This window comes from Musca domestica, unplaced genomic scaffold (assembly GCF_030504385.1).
Source record: "Musca domestica strain aabys unplaced genomic scaffold, Musca_domestica.polishedcontigs.V.1.1 2, whole genome shotgun sequence".
Lineage (NCBI taxonomy): Eukaryota > Metazoa > Arthropoda > Insecta > Diptera > Muscidae > Musca > Musca domestica.
Genome location: NW_026712249.1, coordinates 41304449 through 41323322, shown reverse-complemented (window position 1 = coordinate 41323322; position 18874 = coordinate 41304449). Strand labels below are relative to the sequence as shown.

Here is an 18874-nt window from a genome sequence, read left to right as displayed (position 1 = left end):
CACTAAAAGTCCTTAATAAATTAATTTTTCATTGAGAATTGTAGCTATGCGAACTGGTCATGAAATGAAAATTCGTTCACACCTTTCGTCTCCAAGAGAGAGGAAATATGAAAATGTTGCCTCGGTGAAAACGAAAATAATTTTTGTAGAGCGAGCAGCAAAGCTAATTTGTTAATTGTGTGAAAATCTAAATAAATGTTATATTTTCGTGTGGTAAATTACAATAATTAGTAACACCCAAAAGTATGCAATTAATAATATTTAAGGTAAATTCCCCAAAAGTTGACTATACACAACAGGAAATGTTTGCAGAGTAATAATAAATTAGCCATGTGAAGGGTATCAGGGGCAGGAGAGTTTGAGTATAGAGTGGGAAGGTTATACACAACTAAATTTATTGGGGTAGTTGATAACTATCAACACTATGTATTGGGAGTATTATAAATTTGATTGGGCCAAAAATTATAAAACACATCGAAATATTGGTTTCCCACATAGGAAAGTATTTATGGATCTTTCTATCTCGCCGAGCTGAGTCGATCTAGCTATGTATGAACGTCCGTCCGTCTGTCCATGTTAATTTGAAATCACTCTACAGGTCGCAATTATGGTTTGACCCTCACGAAATTGTAAATGAAGGTGAGGTTATGGTCAGAATAGAACCCTATTGTTTTTGGAGATGATCGCATAATATTAAAGAGTTGAAATGAACCAAAAACTGAAAAATTTCCTGATTTTGCAGTTGCTCTACAGGTCGCAATTATAGACCAACAGACGCGGAAGTTAGCATGGGGCTAGAGCTTAGGGCTGGGCAGAAGCCTTCTAATTTTGATGGTCATCGGGTAATATTTGGTGGGTGAAATAGACCATAACATTTGTAATAAATAAAAGTAAAATTTTCCTTTAAACGGCGAATATTTTTAATACCGGTGATATAACAAATAGACGAATAAGTCAATTCTGAGCGTTTAGTAGATGCCGATAGTAAATTTAGCGGATATATATAGCGAAATATATACAATATATGTATACAAAGGAAGGGGATGTTAGCTAGAATGCTGGTCAGGTGAGTGCTCCGTAACATAATTTCAAAAGCGAAATCTGCCAAAATCGATCTGGACATAAGGGGGCTTCTAACATATTGTAGTGTTGTAGGGTATCACATGGTCGGCCCCGTACGACTATAGCCTTTGCTTACTTGTTTATTTTATATATTATAGAAGAAACATTTGAAAATTTCAAACCCACGTGTACAACATAAGTTTTTGTAAGATCGTTAAAGGAGAACAATCCGGTATGTTATCGAATTGAAATAGAAGTTTCACCAAAACATCTTAAAATAAGATATTGGAAAAATTAATTGATCCAATCGCTGCAACGATACTATCTGTACAACTTTCAGATATCAGCTAAATTCGGCCTCCACCGTCTGCAATGAATTTTCAAATTTTCAAAAAATTCCGAAAAATACCGCCTAAATGAAAACCGTAATATGGAACCTATGCGAAGACGTGGCCCACATATGTATGTAATTTTTTGTCATAGGCTGACATAGGAAATTTGAAACAATTTGCGGCAAATATTGTCACTAGTATTATCGCTAATATCAAAATTCCGAATAAAGGGAGGTGCCGTTATATGTGGGCCATACGAAGAAATTTTTACCACAGGCAGTAGTAGCCATTACGAACTTTAAATACGAAAACTGAATAAATCCGGCGAATAATGTAGCTTAAATTATTAATTCAAATACCGAATATCGGGAGGTATCGTTATACGGGGGCTATACGAAATAGTGGACCGACGTGACCCATTACGAACTTAACCTCCCTACTGGCAAAATACAAAATTGTGCAAAATTTAAGCATTCTATCTCAATTCGTTCGAAAGATAGCGTGATAACAGCAGATGGTCAGACAGACGAGCATTGCTAAATCGACTGCTTTCTTGGGTCCATAAAATGTTGGATTTCCGTTAAAATATCGTTATAATTTTAAAATTTCCGAATATCAGGTATTGACGTTATTTGAGGCTATACGAAAACGTGGAACTTGTCTGGGAGAGAACGAGGTGCCTATTACGAACTTCAAATACCAAAAATGAGATAATTCTGTTGAAAAACCGTAGCTACAATCATCAAAACATCGTATATTCTGAGGTACATTTATGTGGAGGCTATACCGAGGCGTGAATATGTGCAGGAAATTTTCTGTAATAGGAGGTAGTACCCATTACGAACCCTAAGTACTAAATTTTAAACAATTCCGGTGACAACTCTGACACAAATCATCAAAGTATCGAATATCTGGAGGTACAGTTATATGGGGTCTATACAAAAACTTGGCTGTATATATATAATTCTCTGCAAGGATGTTTCTTATATACTGGGAACACATACCTCCAATTTACAGCAAAATCGGTTTATAATTATGACTAAAAAAAGCTCTGCAGACCACCTAAATTTTCCACAGACAGGTACAGAATTTTATGCTGATCAAGAATATATTTACTTTGTGGGGTTATATTTCGAGGTACGGTGCGGAGTACGTTGTAGATTTTTATACCCTCCACCATAGTATGGAGGATATATTAAGTTTGGCATTCTGTTTGAAGCACCTCGAAATATACATTTTAGACCCCACAAAGTATATGTATTCTTGGTCAGCATAATATTCTCTGTCGATTTAGTGTTGTCCGTCCGTCTGCCCGTTTGTGAAAGTCACTCCAGCTTCCGAATAAAATGAAGTTGGTTGATAAAATTTTACTCAAATTATGTCTGTATATTATGTCTGCACGTCTTTTGGTATTGAAAATGGGCCATGTAGGTCCATGTTTTGGTGTAGCCCCCATATAAGGGTACCTCCCGATATTCGGAATTTTGATGATTTTAGTGAAATTATTAACCGGAATTATTTTAAATTTGGTATTTGAAGTTCCTAATGAATACTACAGACCAAAAAAAAATGCCTGTGCTGGTCCACGTTTTCGTACCTCCCATATAACAGTACCTCCCGATATTGGGAATTTTGATGATTTTTGCGACATTATACACCGGAATTGTTTCAAATTTGGTATTTGGAGTTTCTTAATGGATACTGCAGCCTAAGGCAGAAAATTGTATGTGCAGGTCCACATTTTGGTATAATAATACCTCCCTATATAGATTTTTTAAGTTTCACATTTGAATATTGTTGATACGTGCGTGAGGTACCTGATATAGTCGACCGAAGTGGGAGGAGTGGGACAATAAATTCCATATTCAGAGTTCTGCTTGAGAGAAATATTTATAGACGTACCAAGTTTGAAAAAAATTGCTGACTTGTTTTACATTTTAGTATTGAAAATTGTATCCCGTGTCGGGGGAGGCACAAGAAGGGCTAGGCCGATATCTATTATCTTTACACCAGATCTCGCTTTAGAAAAATATTGAATTGAGTGATATTTGAAAATAATCGAATGCCTATTTGCCACAGCAAGTGGGCCGATATATTCCATATTCATAACAGGTCTTCTGTTAGTAGAAATAATGGAGTGTGTGAAATTTTGTATGAATCGGATGTTTATTTCACATTTCACGTTTATTCAAACTCACGACCTCTTATGAGTGAGGTACGAGAAGGAGAGATCCGATAAATTTCATCTTCATGTCAGATTTTGTGTTGACAGAAACATTGAGATGTACCGAGTTTGAAAGGAATCGGATGCTTATTTTTCCATTCAGAGATATAAGTGGTCCGTTCTATCCGTTCTTCATAACAGATCTTGTGTTGGCAGAAATACTGAGATGTACAAAATGTTTTTATTCTTCCTGTGATCCTTTCTCGGGGAGGTACTAAATGGAGTTAACAGATATTACCCATTTTCGCACTTGACCTAGAACAGAAAAATTATTAGAATTTGAAAACCTTGCACAAAATTTTTTTCCGTGAAATTTTTTTCCTTTCGTGGGGGAGGTACCAGAAGGAGTAGACCGATATTGCCCATCTTCGAACTCGATTTAAATTTGATAATAATGTTACGATGTATCAAGTCCGGACTGGAAACCCGCTTCGAGAGTAATCGTGCGTACCAGCAGCCTCTTCCTGGCCTCTGCCTCTTGCTAAGTCGGTCAATAGGTGCACCAGCGATACTTGAACGTAGGGAAATGTTGGGCTACAGCATTCCTTGGTTGGCTGGGCATAGTACACCCTATTTTTGGAGGTCTCAGCCGCTTTCTTGGATAACATGAGATAGTTAGGGGTAGTATTTCAGGAGAGGTTCAACTGCATTCGTCATATTAACTACGTCCTGTTTAAGGCCAAAGGACTGTATTTCCGACACAGTCGAATCTTGAGGATGAGGGAAGGCCTTTCCCGAGAAGTGGGCCTCTTGATCTACCGACAGGTTATTAAATCTATCACCGCCAACGCCTTTTGCTCAATAATTCTATTTTATGCGTATAATTTAGGTTGCTAAGTTTAATTATTAATTACGCCCAACGATTCAGATGAGGCGCGAATTTTTGAATTTTTATTTTGGACTGACTTGAAATTTTCATAAAATTTTTTGTTAATATTACTTGGAAGTAGAAAAAATTGGGCATGCTTTATTTTACCATTTCACTCGAATTAGAGCGATTCTGCATCGTTCGTTTAAGAGTGGGAGTAAAATCCACTCAAAATCGATCAGAACGCAAATTTAATCACGACTCCGCTCGTGAATAAATTCAAATACGACTTGGGACATATTTTTTTAATTTTGAATAATTGTTGCAGATTTTATATGTAGAGATTATCTCGAATCAGAAAAAGTTGAATAAAAATTGAAATGTGGATGTAGCCAAATTACAGCATCTACATAGCATATCCATACTATCATATAACATAAATGGTCTAGAAAATAAATATCTATACCCAACGTTTTTTCAATATATAACACAATATGAAGTATTTTTATTATTGGAAACACATTTAGAAAGTGGAAAAATGGAAAGAGCCAAGACATATTTTATCGGATATCAATTAGTTTTCGAGCCTGCTATAAGGGTCCATAGGTTTGGAAGAGCAATTGGTGGAATAATAATAGGCATCAAACAAGAAATGATTGATATGGGTGTCTCATACGAAATTATCCATACAGATGACAAGCTCATTATAAAATTACAATATAAGGAACAAGTATATACACTTATACCCCAATACCTCAGGCCATCTACTTGGGATCACGATTTTAGAAAACTGAGCCAAATATTTCAAACCGCGGACATCTCAAATCAGATAGTAATAGGAGATCTCAATGCGAGAATTGGAGAAGTGAATCAGAGTATCGGAGATATATACCGGAAAAAGTTCTACTCAGGATATGATTTAAGGAAATCAAAAGACAAAATAGTTAATCAAAAAGGTTCAAAATTCATACAGCTTTGTGATGATTACAATATGCTTATATTAAACGGAATAACAAAAGGCGATAAGGAAGGAGATCTCACATACATATCAACATTAGGCGATTCTGTGAATGACTTATGTGCAGTATCTAAGGAAGTTCTAGAAAGAATTGTAGAATTTAGAGTGGAGGATAAGGTATGGTCTGATCATTTCCCGATTCTAGTAAGGATAAATATTGGATCCTATTCGCAAACAGAAGAAAAGATGTCATTACTGCCAAAACTCATCTGGAAAGAGAATAATAAGAATAACTACCAACGAAGATTGAACATAAATTTGGAAGTAATCCAAGAAACAACACAGTCATGCCTGGAGGCAATATGTAAGGCGATTTCAAGGTCATATCCCACACAATATTCAAACAAGCCGACATTTCAAGCAAAACAAAAATGGTACAATAATACATGCAACAAAGCTCGTTTAAACAGTTTTAATTTGCTCAAAATATATAGAAGAACTGGAGATCTGGATGACAAAAGAAGGTATTCAGCCGCACAAATCCAATACAAAAACATATGTAATATAAGTAAATCTGCATATTATAAATCAATCAGCAATAATCTAAACAGCATACGAAACGCAGGAGAATGGTGGAAAATGGCAAGAGAACTTCGAAATGAAAGCAACTTCGTAGGGATAAATATAACCCCAGAAATCTTTAAATGCTATTATTCAAGTCTCTTAAATAATTCCGAAGAATCCACACTCATTTACTATGCGCCTACATATAAGGAAGATGTTGATTTGGACACACCAATAATTATGTCCGAACTGGAAAAAATATTTGCATGTGTGAAAAGAAATAAAGCTCCCGGAGAAGACAGGATTCCATACGAATTTTATATAAATGGCACAGAACAACTACATACTCAATTGTTGAATGTATATAATAACATATTTTCGAGCACAAATATTGATACCTCTTTCACAAAAACGGTAATTTTTCCGATACATAAAAAAGGAGATTTTAATGAGCCATCTAATTATAGAGGAATCTCGTTCATGAACTGTGCGGCAAAAATTTTTATGGGGATAATTAATGAACGGCTCTACAATTGGGTTGAAAAACATGAAATTTTGAACGAATATCAAGCTGGTTTTCGTAGAAACTACTCTACAGTTGACAACATATACAATCTTGCCTCTATTGTCGAACTCAAATTAGCAGAAAAGAAAAAAGTATACTCATTTTTCATCGATTTCAAAGCAGCATTTGATAACATATCAAGACAAGCACTTATTTATAAGCTGTTTAGAATGGGAATTTCATACAAAATGGTCACATTAATAGAAAGAATATACAATAACACCCAATCGGCAGTATGGAATGGAAGAGAGCTTTCAGATTTCTTTCCAACTACAAAAGGTGTAAAACAAGGTTGTCTATTGTCACCGTTATTATTTGCACTTTATATAAACGATCTGCACGAGCATATTGGTGGTGGACTTTTCGTGGACAATATCAATATCAGAAGTCTTTTGTACGCAGATGATATTGTGCTTCTTGCTGATGATATTGCAATACTCCAAAAAATGATAGATAAAGTGGAAACATACTGCAAAATTTGGTGCCTAGAAGTAAACTTATCCAAATCGGAAATAATGGTCTTTAGAAACGGAGGGAAACTAAGCAAACATGAAAAATGGATGTATAATGGCAGAGAAATCAAAATTTCAAATGAATTTAAGTATTTAGGCGTGACGTTCACACCAAAAATGAAGTTCCTAAAACACGTACAAAATCGGAATAAAGAGGCAAAAAATGCTATAAACTCGACATGGAAACAATTTATTGGTAAAGCAGACATAAATATGAACGCAAAATGGAAGCTGTTTTTAGCAGTTTGTAGATCCATACAAACATATGCTGCCCAGGTCTGGGGATTCACTTACTTCGAAGAGTCTAACACATTATTGAGATTCTTTCTTAAACGAATATTGAGAGTTCCTAGATTTACTCCAAACCACATTTTGATGCTGGAAACGGATGTTGAAGATACTCAAATATATACACTGGGGCTACACCTCAACTATCTCGGAAAAACTCTGTTTCAATATTCTGAAAACAGGCTTCCTCAAAAACTTACACAACTCATATATCGCAAGAACACTTTTTGGGCCAAGGAATTGAAGGTACTGGCTGAATCATTTAGTTTGGAATGGTCGCATGTAATGTCCTCTCAAAACAACTGGTTTACTTTCTGTCAGGATATTATAAAATGCATAAAGTTACAATTCCACAATGAAAATATACGGAAAAAAGAAAATAGCCAGAGTCAACGAATTTATAGACATCTAAAAACAAATATTGGCCATCTCTATTTAAATGATAAGTACTCTGAAGAGAAAATCATTTGCATCTTTAAAGCGCGTAGCGGTATGATACCTCTGGAATATAACAGATTTGACCAAGGAGACCGAAATAGAGAATGCAAGCTTTGTAATATGCGGGAAGTAGAAACGATGCAGCACTTTCTAGGAATTTGTCCCGTATTACGAGAATTCAGAATGAGATCATTCAGAAAGCCAACGCTTGATGAAGAGGAAATAATCAAGATACTCAATGGCGAAGAAGAAAGTGGCTGGAATGACTTAACAAACTACATTGAAGTCAGCTATAAATACAGGCAGCTTTTGATAAATGAATTTAACTAAACACTTTTATCTAAAAAAGAAAAACTTTGAATTTATTAAACTAGGCGACAGACGTTTTAAAAACATTGTCGCAATCCCAATATCAACTTCTTAATATCTATTAATGTCATACTGTATTTGAAAATATTTATTCAATAAAGAAGTTTTTACTACTACTACTACATAACATCTCTACATACATATTCACATTCCAATTAGTTGCACATTCCAATTTAAACATATTAATTATGCAAAACATTCACCTACCCAATTCCAGGGGATTTTTTTTAAACTCATTTTGATTGGATTTCAATACTAATTTATTTTATTTTTAGTTTTAAATTTTAAATTGCATTTTCGAAACTTACCTGACCCATATTGGTAAAGCCGTATTTATTTGCAATTATATCGGCCATTTCGGGTCCGGCGGGAATATGCACAGCAAATTCATTCGTATACATGGGCTGGCGGGGCAGACTGTGGGTGCCACGGAAACTGTCCAGCAAATCGTCATGAAAATCGAATAAATAATCATCGGGACTTGTGGAATTCTGATGGCCAGAGTGCAGCTGTTGCTGCTGCTGCTGTTCGTTTTCATTATTGATAATTTGCGAGAAGGCATCGCTATAATCATTTAGGATTATCTTAACAGCCGAATTGGTAGCATTCATAGCATTTGAGGTTATGTACAGGTCGTTGTCACTATTGTTGTTGTTGTTGCTATTCTGCTGATTATTGCTACTATTTACATGTTGACTAATTGCTGCTGCCCCTGCCGCTGCCGCTGCTGTTGATGTCGTTGTTACTTTATTACCGGTGGTTGAGGTGGTGGCTCCATTGTTGGTCTTTACAAATTTACCTTGACTGGAAGGCAATGCATTAGGTTGTTGCTGCTGCTGTAGCTCAAGGCTGGGCACAGCCAATACGCTGGGCAATATAACTAACATCACTAGGAAATATTTACACAATTGTGTGAGTGTGGTGGTTGTTGGCTGTGGTCGACGATGCAAGTGGTGGTGCATTTTGCCAAAATTGAATAGATTCCATATCACTGGTTTCGATGGGCTGCTGCAGCTGCTGATGCTACTGCTGTTGCTCTTACGCTTGCTGGTTGCTGGATATCGCCCCCGGGGTCTTTCGCGCCACTTTTGGGTTTGATGGATATATGATGCTGCTGCTGCTGTTGTGGCTGTGGCTGCTCGATTCACTGGCAATTTCTTTTCTTCCGGGCAGGTATTACTGTGATACAATTTACGAGAAACTGTCGAAGCAGCATCACCAGCATTCCCATTGTGTGGTGTCACATCCCCCTCTGTCATTGATGATGATGGCGATGATGACGACGAGGACAGAGCCCAACTCATACTGACAGTTTTGGCTTGTCGTTTCAACGCCTGACTCTGTGATGATAGTTTGCCATTTCGGAAATTCACATTTGTTGCTGTTGTCAGTTGCTCATCTTCGCATTGCCAAATGTGTGAGGGAATTGTGGAGAAGCTGTTGGTGGTAGTGGCTACGGCAACGGCGGTGTTGGAAGTGACATTTTCGGTGTTGATTTCACATTGAGATGATATTGAATTGTCACATTCATCATCGTTGTTTGGATTATGATATAAATTCATAGTTGGATAGATTTCTGGGATAAGTTATGGTGGACGTGTTATTTTTGTTGTCGCACAAGATATGAAGAGAGAGAGGGTGATGGGTTGGATGGGTGCAATTCGCGTTCCAGGACTATAAAACCAATTTTGCAATCACACGAAAAACTTGCTGAATAGTGCTCCCTTTTCGAATCGGCTCTTTCGTGGATGGGGAGATGTTGAGGGGATGTAAAGAAAATTAATTTCAAGTTTTAATCAAATTTTGAAAAATTTTGATTAAAGTTCATTTGTATAGATTTTGATGTTAGGGTCGTTGTTGTTGTTGTTGGTGCTGTTGATATAGTTCTAGAGTTTGTTAAAAATGTTCTTAATGTTGCTGCTGACATTGGCGACAACATGCGTACGATTTATTCGATAAAAAAATAATTTCCACACAAAAACAAATACAACGATGACGATATATATGTAGAGGTGATGAATATGTGTTGATATTTCAGGGTGTTATTATTTTGATTTTTCCTTTGCACAATTTAAATTATCATTTTGCTGGAAAGAAAGAGAGATAAAAAGGAGAGACAAATTAGTGCTAGGAAAAAATACATTAAGCGGACAAAAAATTAAAAAATCTTTAATAATTGTGCTTAAATTCCAGAATATTTATAAAAAAGGAGATTAATATGATTAATGCCATAACATATATAACATAATTCATAATATTATTTAAGGAAAACTCATTTGCATGAAAGCCTCTGACGGGCTTCTGAGTTCAAACAAATATTGCTGTGTTTCTCTGTACTCAATGCCATATATGTCGTATTATCGATGGCGTTGCTTATACGTCATGGTGTACAGTTATATATTTTGGAAAATCTTTCCGATTTAGAGCCAAGGACAACAAAAATGACATAAATAAAGGGTGTTTTTTAAGCTAGATAGAACTTTAAATTGTAAAAAGTAAGACAAAAAATTAAATTTTGTTGAAACTTTTTTTTTATTTGTTTCAGTATACTCTGACAAATCATCATGAATAGACTCACGCTTGAACAACGCTACGAAATTATACAAATTTAATTTGAAAATCAGGCTCTAGAGCAGTAGGCAAATGATGGTTTTATCGCAAAATTGTTTTCAACGATGAGGCGCATTTTTGGTTTAACGAGTTTGATAATAAGCAAAATTGCCGCATATGGTGTGAGACCAATTCACAAGAGACCCTACAGACTCCATTTCATCCAGAAAAATGCACCGTATGGTACGGTTTTCACACTGGTGGAATCATCGGACCTTATTTCTTCAAAAATGAGGCCGGAGCTCGCGTTACGGTCAATGGAGATCGTTACCGCACCATGATCAATGATTTTCTGTTTAAAAAATATGGATGACATTGATCCGGAGGAGATGTGGTTTTCGACGAACGCAATCATCGACTTATTGAAATCAAAATTTGGCGATAAGTTGATTTCAATTGGCCTCCAAGGTCGTGCGATTTGACATTTCTCGATTATTTCCTGTGGGGCTACGTGAAGTCACTGGTTTATGCTGATAAACCAGCAACAATTGACACCTTGGAGGCCAGCATTGTTCATGTTATTCGTGACATATGGCCAGCAGTGCTCGAAAAAGTGGCCAAAAATTGGACGTCGTCAAGAACAGCCGCGGTGCCCATATGCCCGAAATCATTTTCAAATGATAATGCCAGGTATTGATCTTTCGAATAAAATAATTTTGATTAAAATTTAATTTTTTGTGTTATTTTTTACAATTTCAAGTTCTATCGGGCTTAAAAAACACCGCTTACAAAGGAGCTCATTTGAGGAGCAGTCGCTGTCAACATTTGCATGAAATAATCTCCAAAAGGCACAATTTGTTCAGTTTGACAACCATTTCTTATTCAAAACAGAGTGCTTAGACTTTCAAGATTTGTTTTAAATTATTCAGGTTTTTTCTTTTTTGGAAAAATATGGAAATGGTTACATTTATACCAAAAGGACTTTAAAATCTTTCATTTTGAAGTTTAAATTTAGGATTTCAGCTCCGTAATTTCTTCTTCTACCAAATTTAGTACCATTTAGTGGAATTATGATACGCATATCAAAGACCAGTTCCTCTTCTCATCCACACCCTCAACAGTGACATACGTATGCAATTTCAGAATCTTAGCCTTATTCTTTCAAACAATGCGAAACTAAGTACTATTTAGTACTCTTTGTATAATTTTAGTACATATTTGCAAAATGACCTCCATATAATTACCACATACACCAACACTGGCATCCATATCAATTTTCAGGATTTCAACTATATACCTTCACTCATTTCCAAATTTAGTACTACGATGCACTCTTCGTACAATTATAGTACAATTTTCCAAAACCACCTCTTTATTTCAATTCCAGACACCAACATAGACCTCACTTTAAGATTTGAGTATTCCAGGCCTAACCCCTCACGAATACAGATATTTAGTATTATTTTGTATTTTTCGTACAATTGTGGTACACATTTCAAAATCACCTCCATTTTCAAGTCACATATACCAACAGAGCCCTCAATATCAAGTTTGGGGATTCCAGCCATATTCCTTCACCTAATATCTAACTTAGTACCATTTAGTACTTTTCGTACAAATATAGGAAGTATTTCCAAATCACCACCAAATCGCAGATACCATCAGTAATGTATCATCAAATACCATCAGCAGTCAGGGACAGTGACATCTATATCAAATTTAGGATTTCTGCTCTATTCCTACACCCAATATCAATTTAGTACCTCTCAGTACTTTTTGAGCAATTATGGTATATATTACCAAAACCACCTTTATATCTAAACCACAGACAATTTCAGGATTTCAGTTCTATTCCTTCACCCAATATAAAATTTAGTACTATTAATTACTAAATTTCGTACAATTATAGTGAATATTACTTAAACCACCTTTATATCTCAATTCCAGATACGAACAGAGGCCTCAATAACAAACTTGTGGTTCCAAGCCTTATTCCTTCACCCAATACCAAATTTATTACGATTTAGTACTTTTCGTACAAATATAGGACGCATTTCCAAACCTCCGCCAAATCTCAAACACAAATACCATCGGTAATCTAAATATCATATTTCAGATTTTTATACCTATCTCTTCTCCCAATAGCACCATTCAGAACTTTTCGTACAATCATTTCCGAAATCACCTCCATAGGTCCAGGCTACACATGAACAGTGACCCTAATACCACTTGCAGTACACATACACAACAGGAACTCCAATACAAAATTTCATAATTTCAGCTTTATATGTTTAACCTAACCAAATTGTTACAAATTTAGTACCATTTAGTACAGTTCACATTCTTAGTACACGTTTCCAAAACCTCCATGTGTCTTACTCCAAACTCATTACCGAATTTAAAGTTTTCGTAACCTTTAAGTACGAATTTCCAAAAACCCTTTGATACATCTATCCTACTATCTATCAGTGGCTTTTATTCCAAATTTCCAAATTCCACATCAGTATGTTTGTCCAATACAATTTTTAGTACTTTTCGTACCCTTTTTGTACGATTTTCAAAACCCAGCCTACGCACCAGGATTGTAGCTTTAGCCGTTTCGTCGAGGTGTTGATTTTCACTTAATAAGCCAGTCAATTATTTCACTACTCGTTTGTATATGTAGATAGATGAGTTAGCATTAAAGCACATCTCTTATTAATCGATTTCGAATTTAGGCCACATACTAATAGTGTCATCAGAAGCACCTGCAGGTTATGACATGCTTCCATATTTTCTGTAGATTCCCAATATAATTTTTACATTACCGAATTTTAAAGCATATAGTTTTTTCTTCTTTCCGAATTATGAAAAATTCAAATTGACAAGTGACTTGAGTATGACAAATCTTTTTAATTGAATTTTCAGTTCAAGGCAATATTCCATTTCATAAATTATTAAATTCCCCCATTACACATACCCACATGTATTCTCTCACACAAAAAAAAAATATATTCACAAATAAATGATTAATTGCCGATAAATCATATAATAATGCGGAAATTCTCCGAAGAGCCATTGGCATTAAGTTGGGGAATTAAACGAAAAAAAAAACAGAACAGAACAGAGGGATATAAATTCAATACAATTCATGTGATTTATATTGTATTAAATTTTTGGTATACGAAAGGAGAATGAGAAAAATAAATATATACACATACGGGATATTTGAAGGTCATAGAATGCAGAATGATACAATGATGTCAGATATTGAGAAAATTTAAGGATTGTGGATATTCTTAAATGTTAGAAAACGTAGACTACTTTAAAATAATAATTTATGATTAACTGTTATATGCATCTGTTTTGAAGTGAAATGAGTGGTGCGTATACAAGATGTTAATAAGTATACGCTCCGTAGTATTCAATTAAATTGGTAGTAACTAAAAAATAATTAAACCAAGGACCTTGTAATTGAGTATGAACAAGTAAAAAAGCAGCAACTTCGCCCGGGCCGAACTTTGAATACCCTCCATGATTTGGAACGAATTTGGAAATTTCAAAAACAAAAAAAAAATCCGTTAAAAATTTAAAAATACCAAATATAGCCATTATATTGGCGTCTTTACAAAGACGTGGACCTGCAAAGGCAACTTTTGTCATAAGCCATTTCAATATTCAAATATGAAAAATGTAGCCGAAATCATCAAAATACCGAATATATGGGAGTACCCTTATATCGAAACGAAGACCTGGACTTGCATAGACAATTTTCTGCCACAGGTTGTAGTACTTATTAGGAACTTCAAATACATACAATTTAGCTGAATATTGTACCTAAAAACGTCAAAATACCGAATATAAGGAAGGTACTGATATATGGGGTCTATACGAAGACCTAGACCTGCATAGACAATTTTCTTGAAAAAATCCGGTGAAAAATGTAGCCGTAATCATCATATATAGGGAGGTGCCGTTATATCGGAACTGTGCGAAGACCTGGACCAGCATAGACAATTTTATGTCACAGGCTGCAGCATCCATTACTAACGTCAAATACGATATCTCAAACAATTTCGGTGGGTATTGTATCTAACTCGTCAAAATACCGAAAATAGGGAGGTACTGATAAATGGGGCCTATACGAAGACCTGGACCTGCATAGGCAATTTTCTGTCACAGACTGTAGTTCCCATTACGAACTCTAAATACGTAATTTGAAGCAATTGCGGTGAATAATGACGCTAAAATCATCAAAATACCGAATTTTGGGAGGTACCGTTATATGGGCGCTATACGAAGACATGGACCTACACAGACAATTTTCTGTCATAGGCTGTAGTATCCATTACGAATCTAAAATAACAAATTTGAAACAATTCCGGTGAATAATGTCGCTAAAATCATCAAAATACCGAATATCGGGTGGTACCGTTACATGGGGGCTATACGAAGACGTGGACCTGCATCGAAAAATTTCTGCCTCATGCTGTAGTATTTATTTCGAACTTCAAATACCAAATTTAAAACAATTCCGGTGAATAATGTCGCTAAAATCATCAAAATACCGAATATCGGGAGGTACCGTTATATGGGGGCTATACGAAGACGTGGACCTGCAACAGACAGACAGATGGACAGACAGACGGACATGGCTTCATTTCAATTCAAAATTTCAATTCAAATTTACTATTCCTACAATCAGAAAATTTCCAATAACCCATGTAGATAACAAGAAAAAAAAGAGAGAGAGAGGCTATTGCCCAAACAAAAAGAGTATTTTTGCATATGAAATGCGTTAAAGTCCATTAAATTCTTTGTTTGTACCCCAAGGGAACTAATATTCGATAAAAGAGTTCTAGGACCTTGTTATGTGATGATGATGAACTAGAATTGACGTAGAAATTCAAAAGCAAGAAAAAAATGTGTATTCACATTGTAAGATAAAAGAGTTCGAATGCATAAATTTAAATGCAAATTGTGTTAAATGCCTTGAGGAAAACTCAAAGGCATTCAAAGAAAATTGACTCAAATGGAATGTTGTTTGCTCCACATATGGGAATGGGTACAGAGATTGTGAAAAAGGGCTTTATTGCTGTTTTCCTAGAATATTAAAAGCCCAGTAATAAGTTAGGTCTGGTCACCTTCTGCCCCCTTTGCCTTCATTACAAATTGCAAGAATTTTCAAAGAGTTTTCAAGAGAAAAGATATCTCACAGTAAAACATTTTTCCACGAACAGTAACAGCTAATACTCTTATGTATATTGTTGACCTTCTAAAGACTTTTCAAATATCTATTTTGAAAACTACAAAATCAGCTTATGTCTGGGAAGAAATATTGGAAGTTAGGGAACATAAGAAAATTGTTAACCCGAATAATAACAAGTTAAATTGTATCAGTAGGTCTCACCGGCAAATGTATACCCCCAACCTTGAGTTAAGATTATTCACACTGTTGACCCTTTATGGGGTAGGTTCCGAAGCAGTGTCTGACCTAAGTCTGGCACAAATATTATAACGTGCCATATTTGGACTTTACTGTCTACTTGTGCAAATGTGCAAATTTTTCGAAAATGTCGAAATATGCTGAGGTACCAGATATAGCGGACCGAACTATTCCACTTCATAAAATACAGATAAAAATATTGGTATGTGAAAAATTTAAAGGAAATCGAACATTTATATCCAATTTTTTTACGGACTCATAAATTCTACTTGTTTTACAAGTTATGACAGATATAAGTATTGGGAGAGGTTCCATCATCACTACAGATTTTGTCCTAGTAAAAATTTTATATGTGTGAAATTTGAAGAGAATTGGATATTTACCTAGCGTTTTATGAGCGTTTCATTTTTCAACATTTTGAACCCTTTTTGGAGGAAGTACCAGAAGGAGCGCCGATATATTCCATCTTCACAGCAAATCTTGTGTTAGTATAACTAATAACATGTATGAAATTTGTAGAGAACCGGATGCTTACTTCGAATTTTATAATTGTTTTGGTTATTCAAAACTTTGACCCTCTGTGGGGGAGGTACCAGAAGGAATGGCTCGAGCTCTACCATATTTATAACAAATTTGGTGTTGATGGAAATATTGAGATTTGCCCAGTCTGAATGGAATTAACTGATAATGTCGCGTTTTATGAGCTTCATGGATATTCAAAAGTGTGACCCGTCATGGGGGAGGTAACATAAGGGGTAGACCGATACATCCCATCTTCACAACAGATCTTTTGTTAGTAGAAACAATGGGATGTGTGAAAAATGAAGAGAATCGGATGCTCATTTCATATTTTATGATCGTTTTGGTTATTCAAAACATTGACCCTTAGTGGGAGAGGTACCAGAAGGAATGGTCCGATCTCTACCATCTTTATAACAAATCTTGTGTTGATGAAAATATTGAGATTTGCCACGTCTGGATGGAATCAAATGTAAATTTCGCGTTTTATAAGCATCATTGATATTCAAAATGTTGAACCTTCGTGGGGTAGGTATCAGAAGGATACATCTCATCTTACCAACAGATCTTTTGTTAGTATAAATAATGGGATGTGTGAAATATGAAGAGATCGTTTTGGTTATTCAATATGGATACTAAGATTTTGATTACTTGTGGGGGATGTAAACCATTGAAATTCCAAAAAGTGCAAGAACTTACACCACAATAGAAAAAAAATAGACTCAAAAGACCTAAAGAATTGCTGCGCTTGGCTGAAAGTGGTGAACTGCCGAATTTGGTTTTCTCCGATGAGAAAACTTTCGTTGTCCAGCAGTTAGTAAACAAACAAAACAATCGTGTTTACTTGCCAAAGAGTTCAATTGAAAATGTGCACCTTCGGTTGGCCACCAGAACCACCTTTGCCACGCAAACATTTTGGCCTCAGACCTTGGACATTCCACCAGGACTCAGCATCGCACTCAACACGCGCCACCCAGGAATGGTTACAAAATCAAGTTCCTCGCTTCATTTCCAGCGAACAATGGGCACCAAAATTTCCGGATACCAATCCGTTGGACTATTATGTCTGGAGTATTTTGGAAAGGAAGATTGGCACTAAAAAATACCAAAGTGCCGATCATCTCAAGCAAGCACTTCGCCGGGAATGGACCAAAATACCGCAGAGCAACATTCGGGCAGCATGTGACGGTTTCATTGGCTATTTGAAGGCCATTATTCGTGCCAAAGGTGACCAATTCGAAAAAATCTAAACTTATTCTGAAATTTGATGCTATTTCCGACATTTTTTCTTTCATTTAATAAAATTAAAAAAATATATAAAAATTATGGCGTTTGACTTTGTTGCAGTTTTTTATCTCACTCTGTATTTGTATATGGCTCCTCAATTTTTTATATTTTTTTTTAGTTTTTATCTCTATTCCTAAGTCGCCGATTCTTCATGAAACCGATACCTTCTCGCAATTAACTCGACTCGTTCAATCCCCCATACCAAAGTATCGTCGTCCTTGCTCTTGTGAATGTCATTGACTCGTATTTCTAATGGATTTCGGCACTTGAAATACCGGTAGTGGCAAAGAACTTTTCTGGTATATATGTATTTATATTACACCTGTTGTCGCCAAATGGAAACTTTTATCCACTTCACCGAAACCAAAATATTGAACATAACTACATGCACACACATACAACCATTTGTATATGTATGTGTCTTCTGAGAAAAAACAATGTGTGTATGCATTGTTATTTCAAACATCTCAACAGCGTTGCTGTTTTCTTTCCGCATTTCTGTTGGGTACTTTTCAAGGGACTGCTAAAAAGCCTCTTGTATTGAGACACACGCCGGTGGAGTGGTATGTTGAGTATGAGTGTATGTGCCTTAGAGATGATTGTACCCCAAAGATGATATTTTCATGATGATGATGATGACGATGATGATTATGGCCATTGTTATTGCCTTAAAACAGAACAAACACATACACAAAGTGAGGAGGAATGTCAATCTTTGTTTCATACCATTATTGATTGTTGTATTGAAGTCTCATTTGTGTGAGAGTGGGTGGGGGAGGGTGGTTTGTTCTTATCAAAAAGAATTTTACGTAAAATAACAAAGGACATTTTTTCCGTTCTAATTGCCATGGTTCTTCCAAGGTACATACGCCTCATAACAAAAATGTCACCAATATTTGGCCATTGTCTAACCACATTTGCCTCAAGTTCATTGTGCATTGTTTTTGGGGCAACTAACAAAGGACACAAGGTG

At 35.7% G+C, this 18874-nt stretch overlaps 1 protein-coding gene across 2 annotated transcripts in view; it reads right to left on the bottom strand.

Annotated features, from left to right (window-relative positions):
• Window positions 1–18874, bottom strand: part of LOC101889562 (furin-like protease 2) — a 472277-nt gene that overhangs the window by 130410 nt on the left and 322993 nt on the right. For both annotated transcript variants that reach the window (XM_059122172.1, XM_059122173.1), the window contains exon 2: window positions 8429–10207. In XM_059122172.1, coding sequence (XP_058978155.1) covers window positions 8429–9682 — 1254 coding nt within the window. In that variant the 5' untranslated portion in view covers window positions 9683–10207. The remainder of the gene's footprint in view (window positions 1–8428; window positions 10208–18874) is intronic.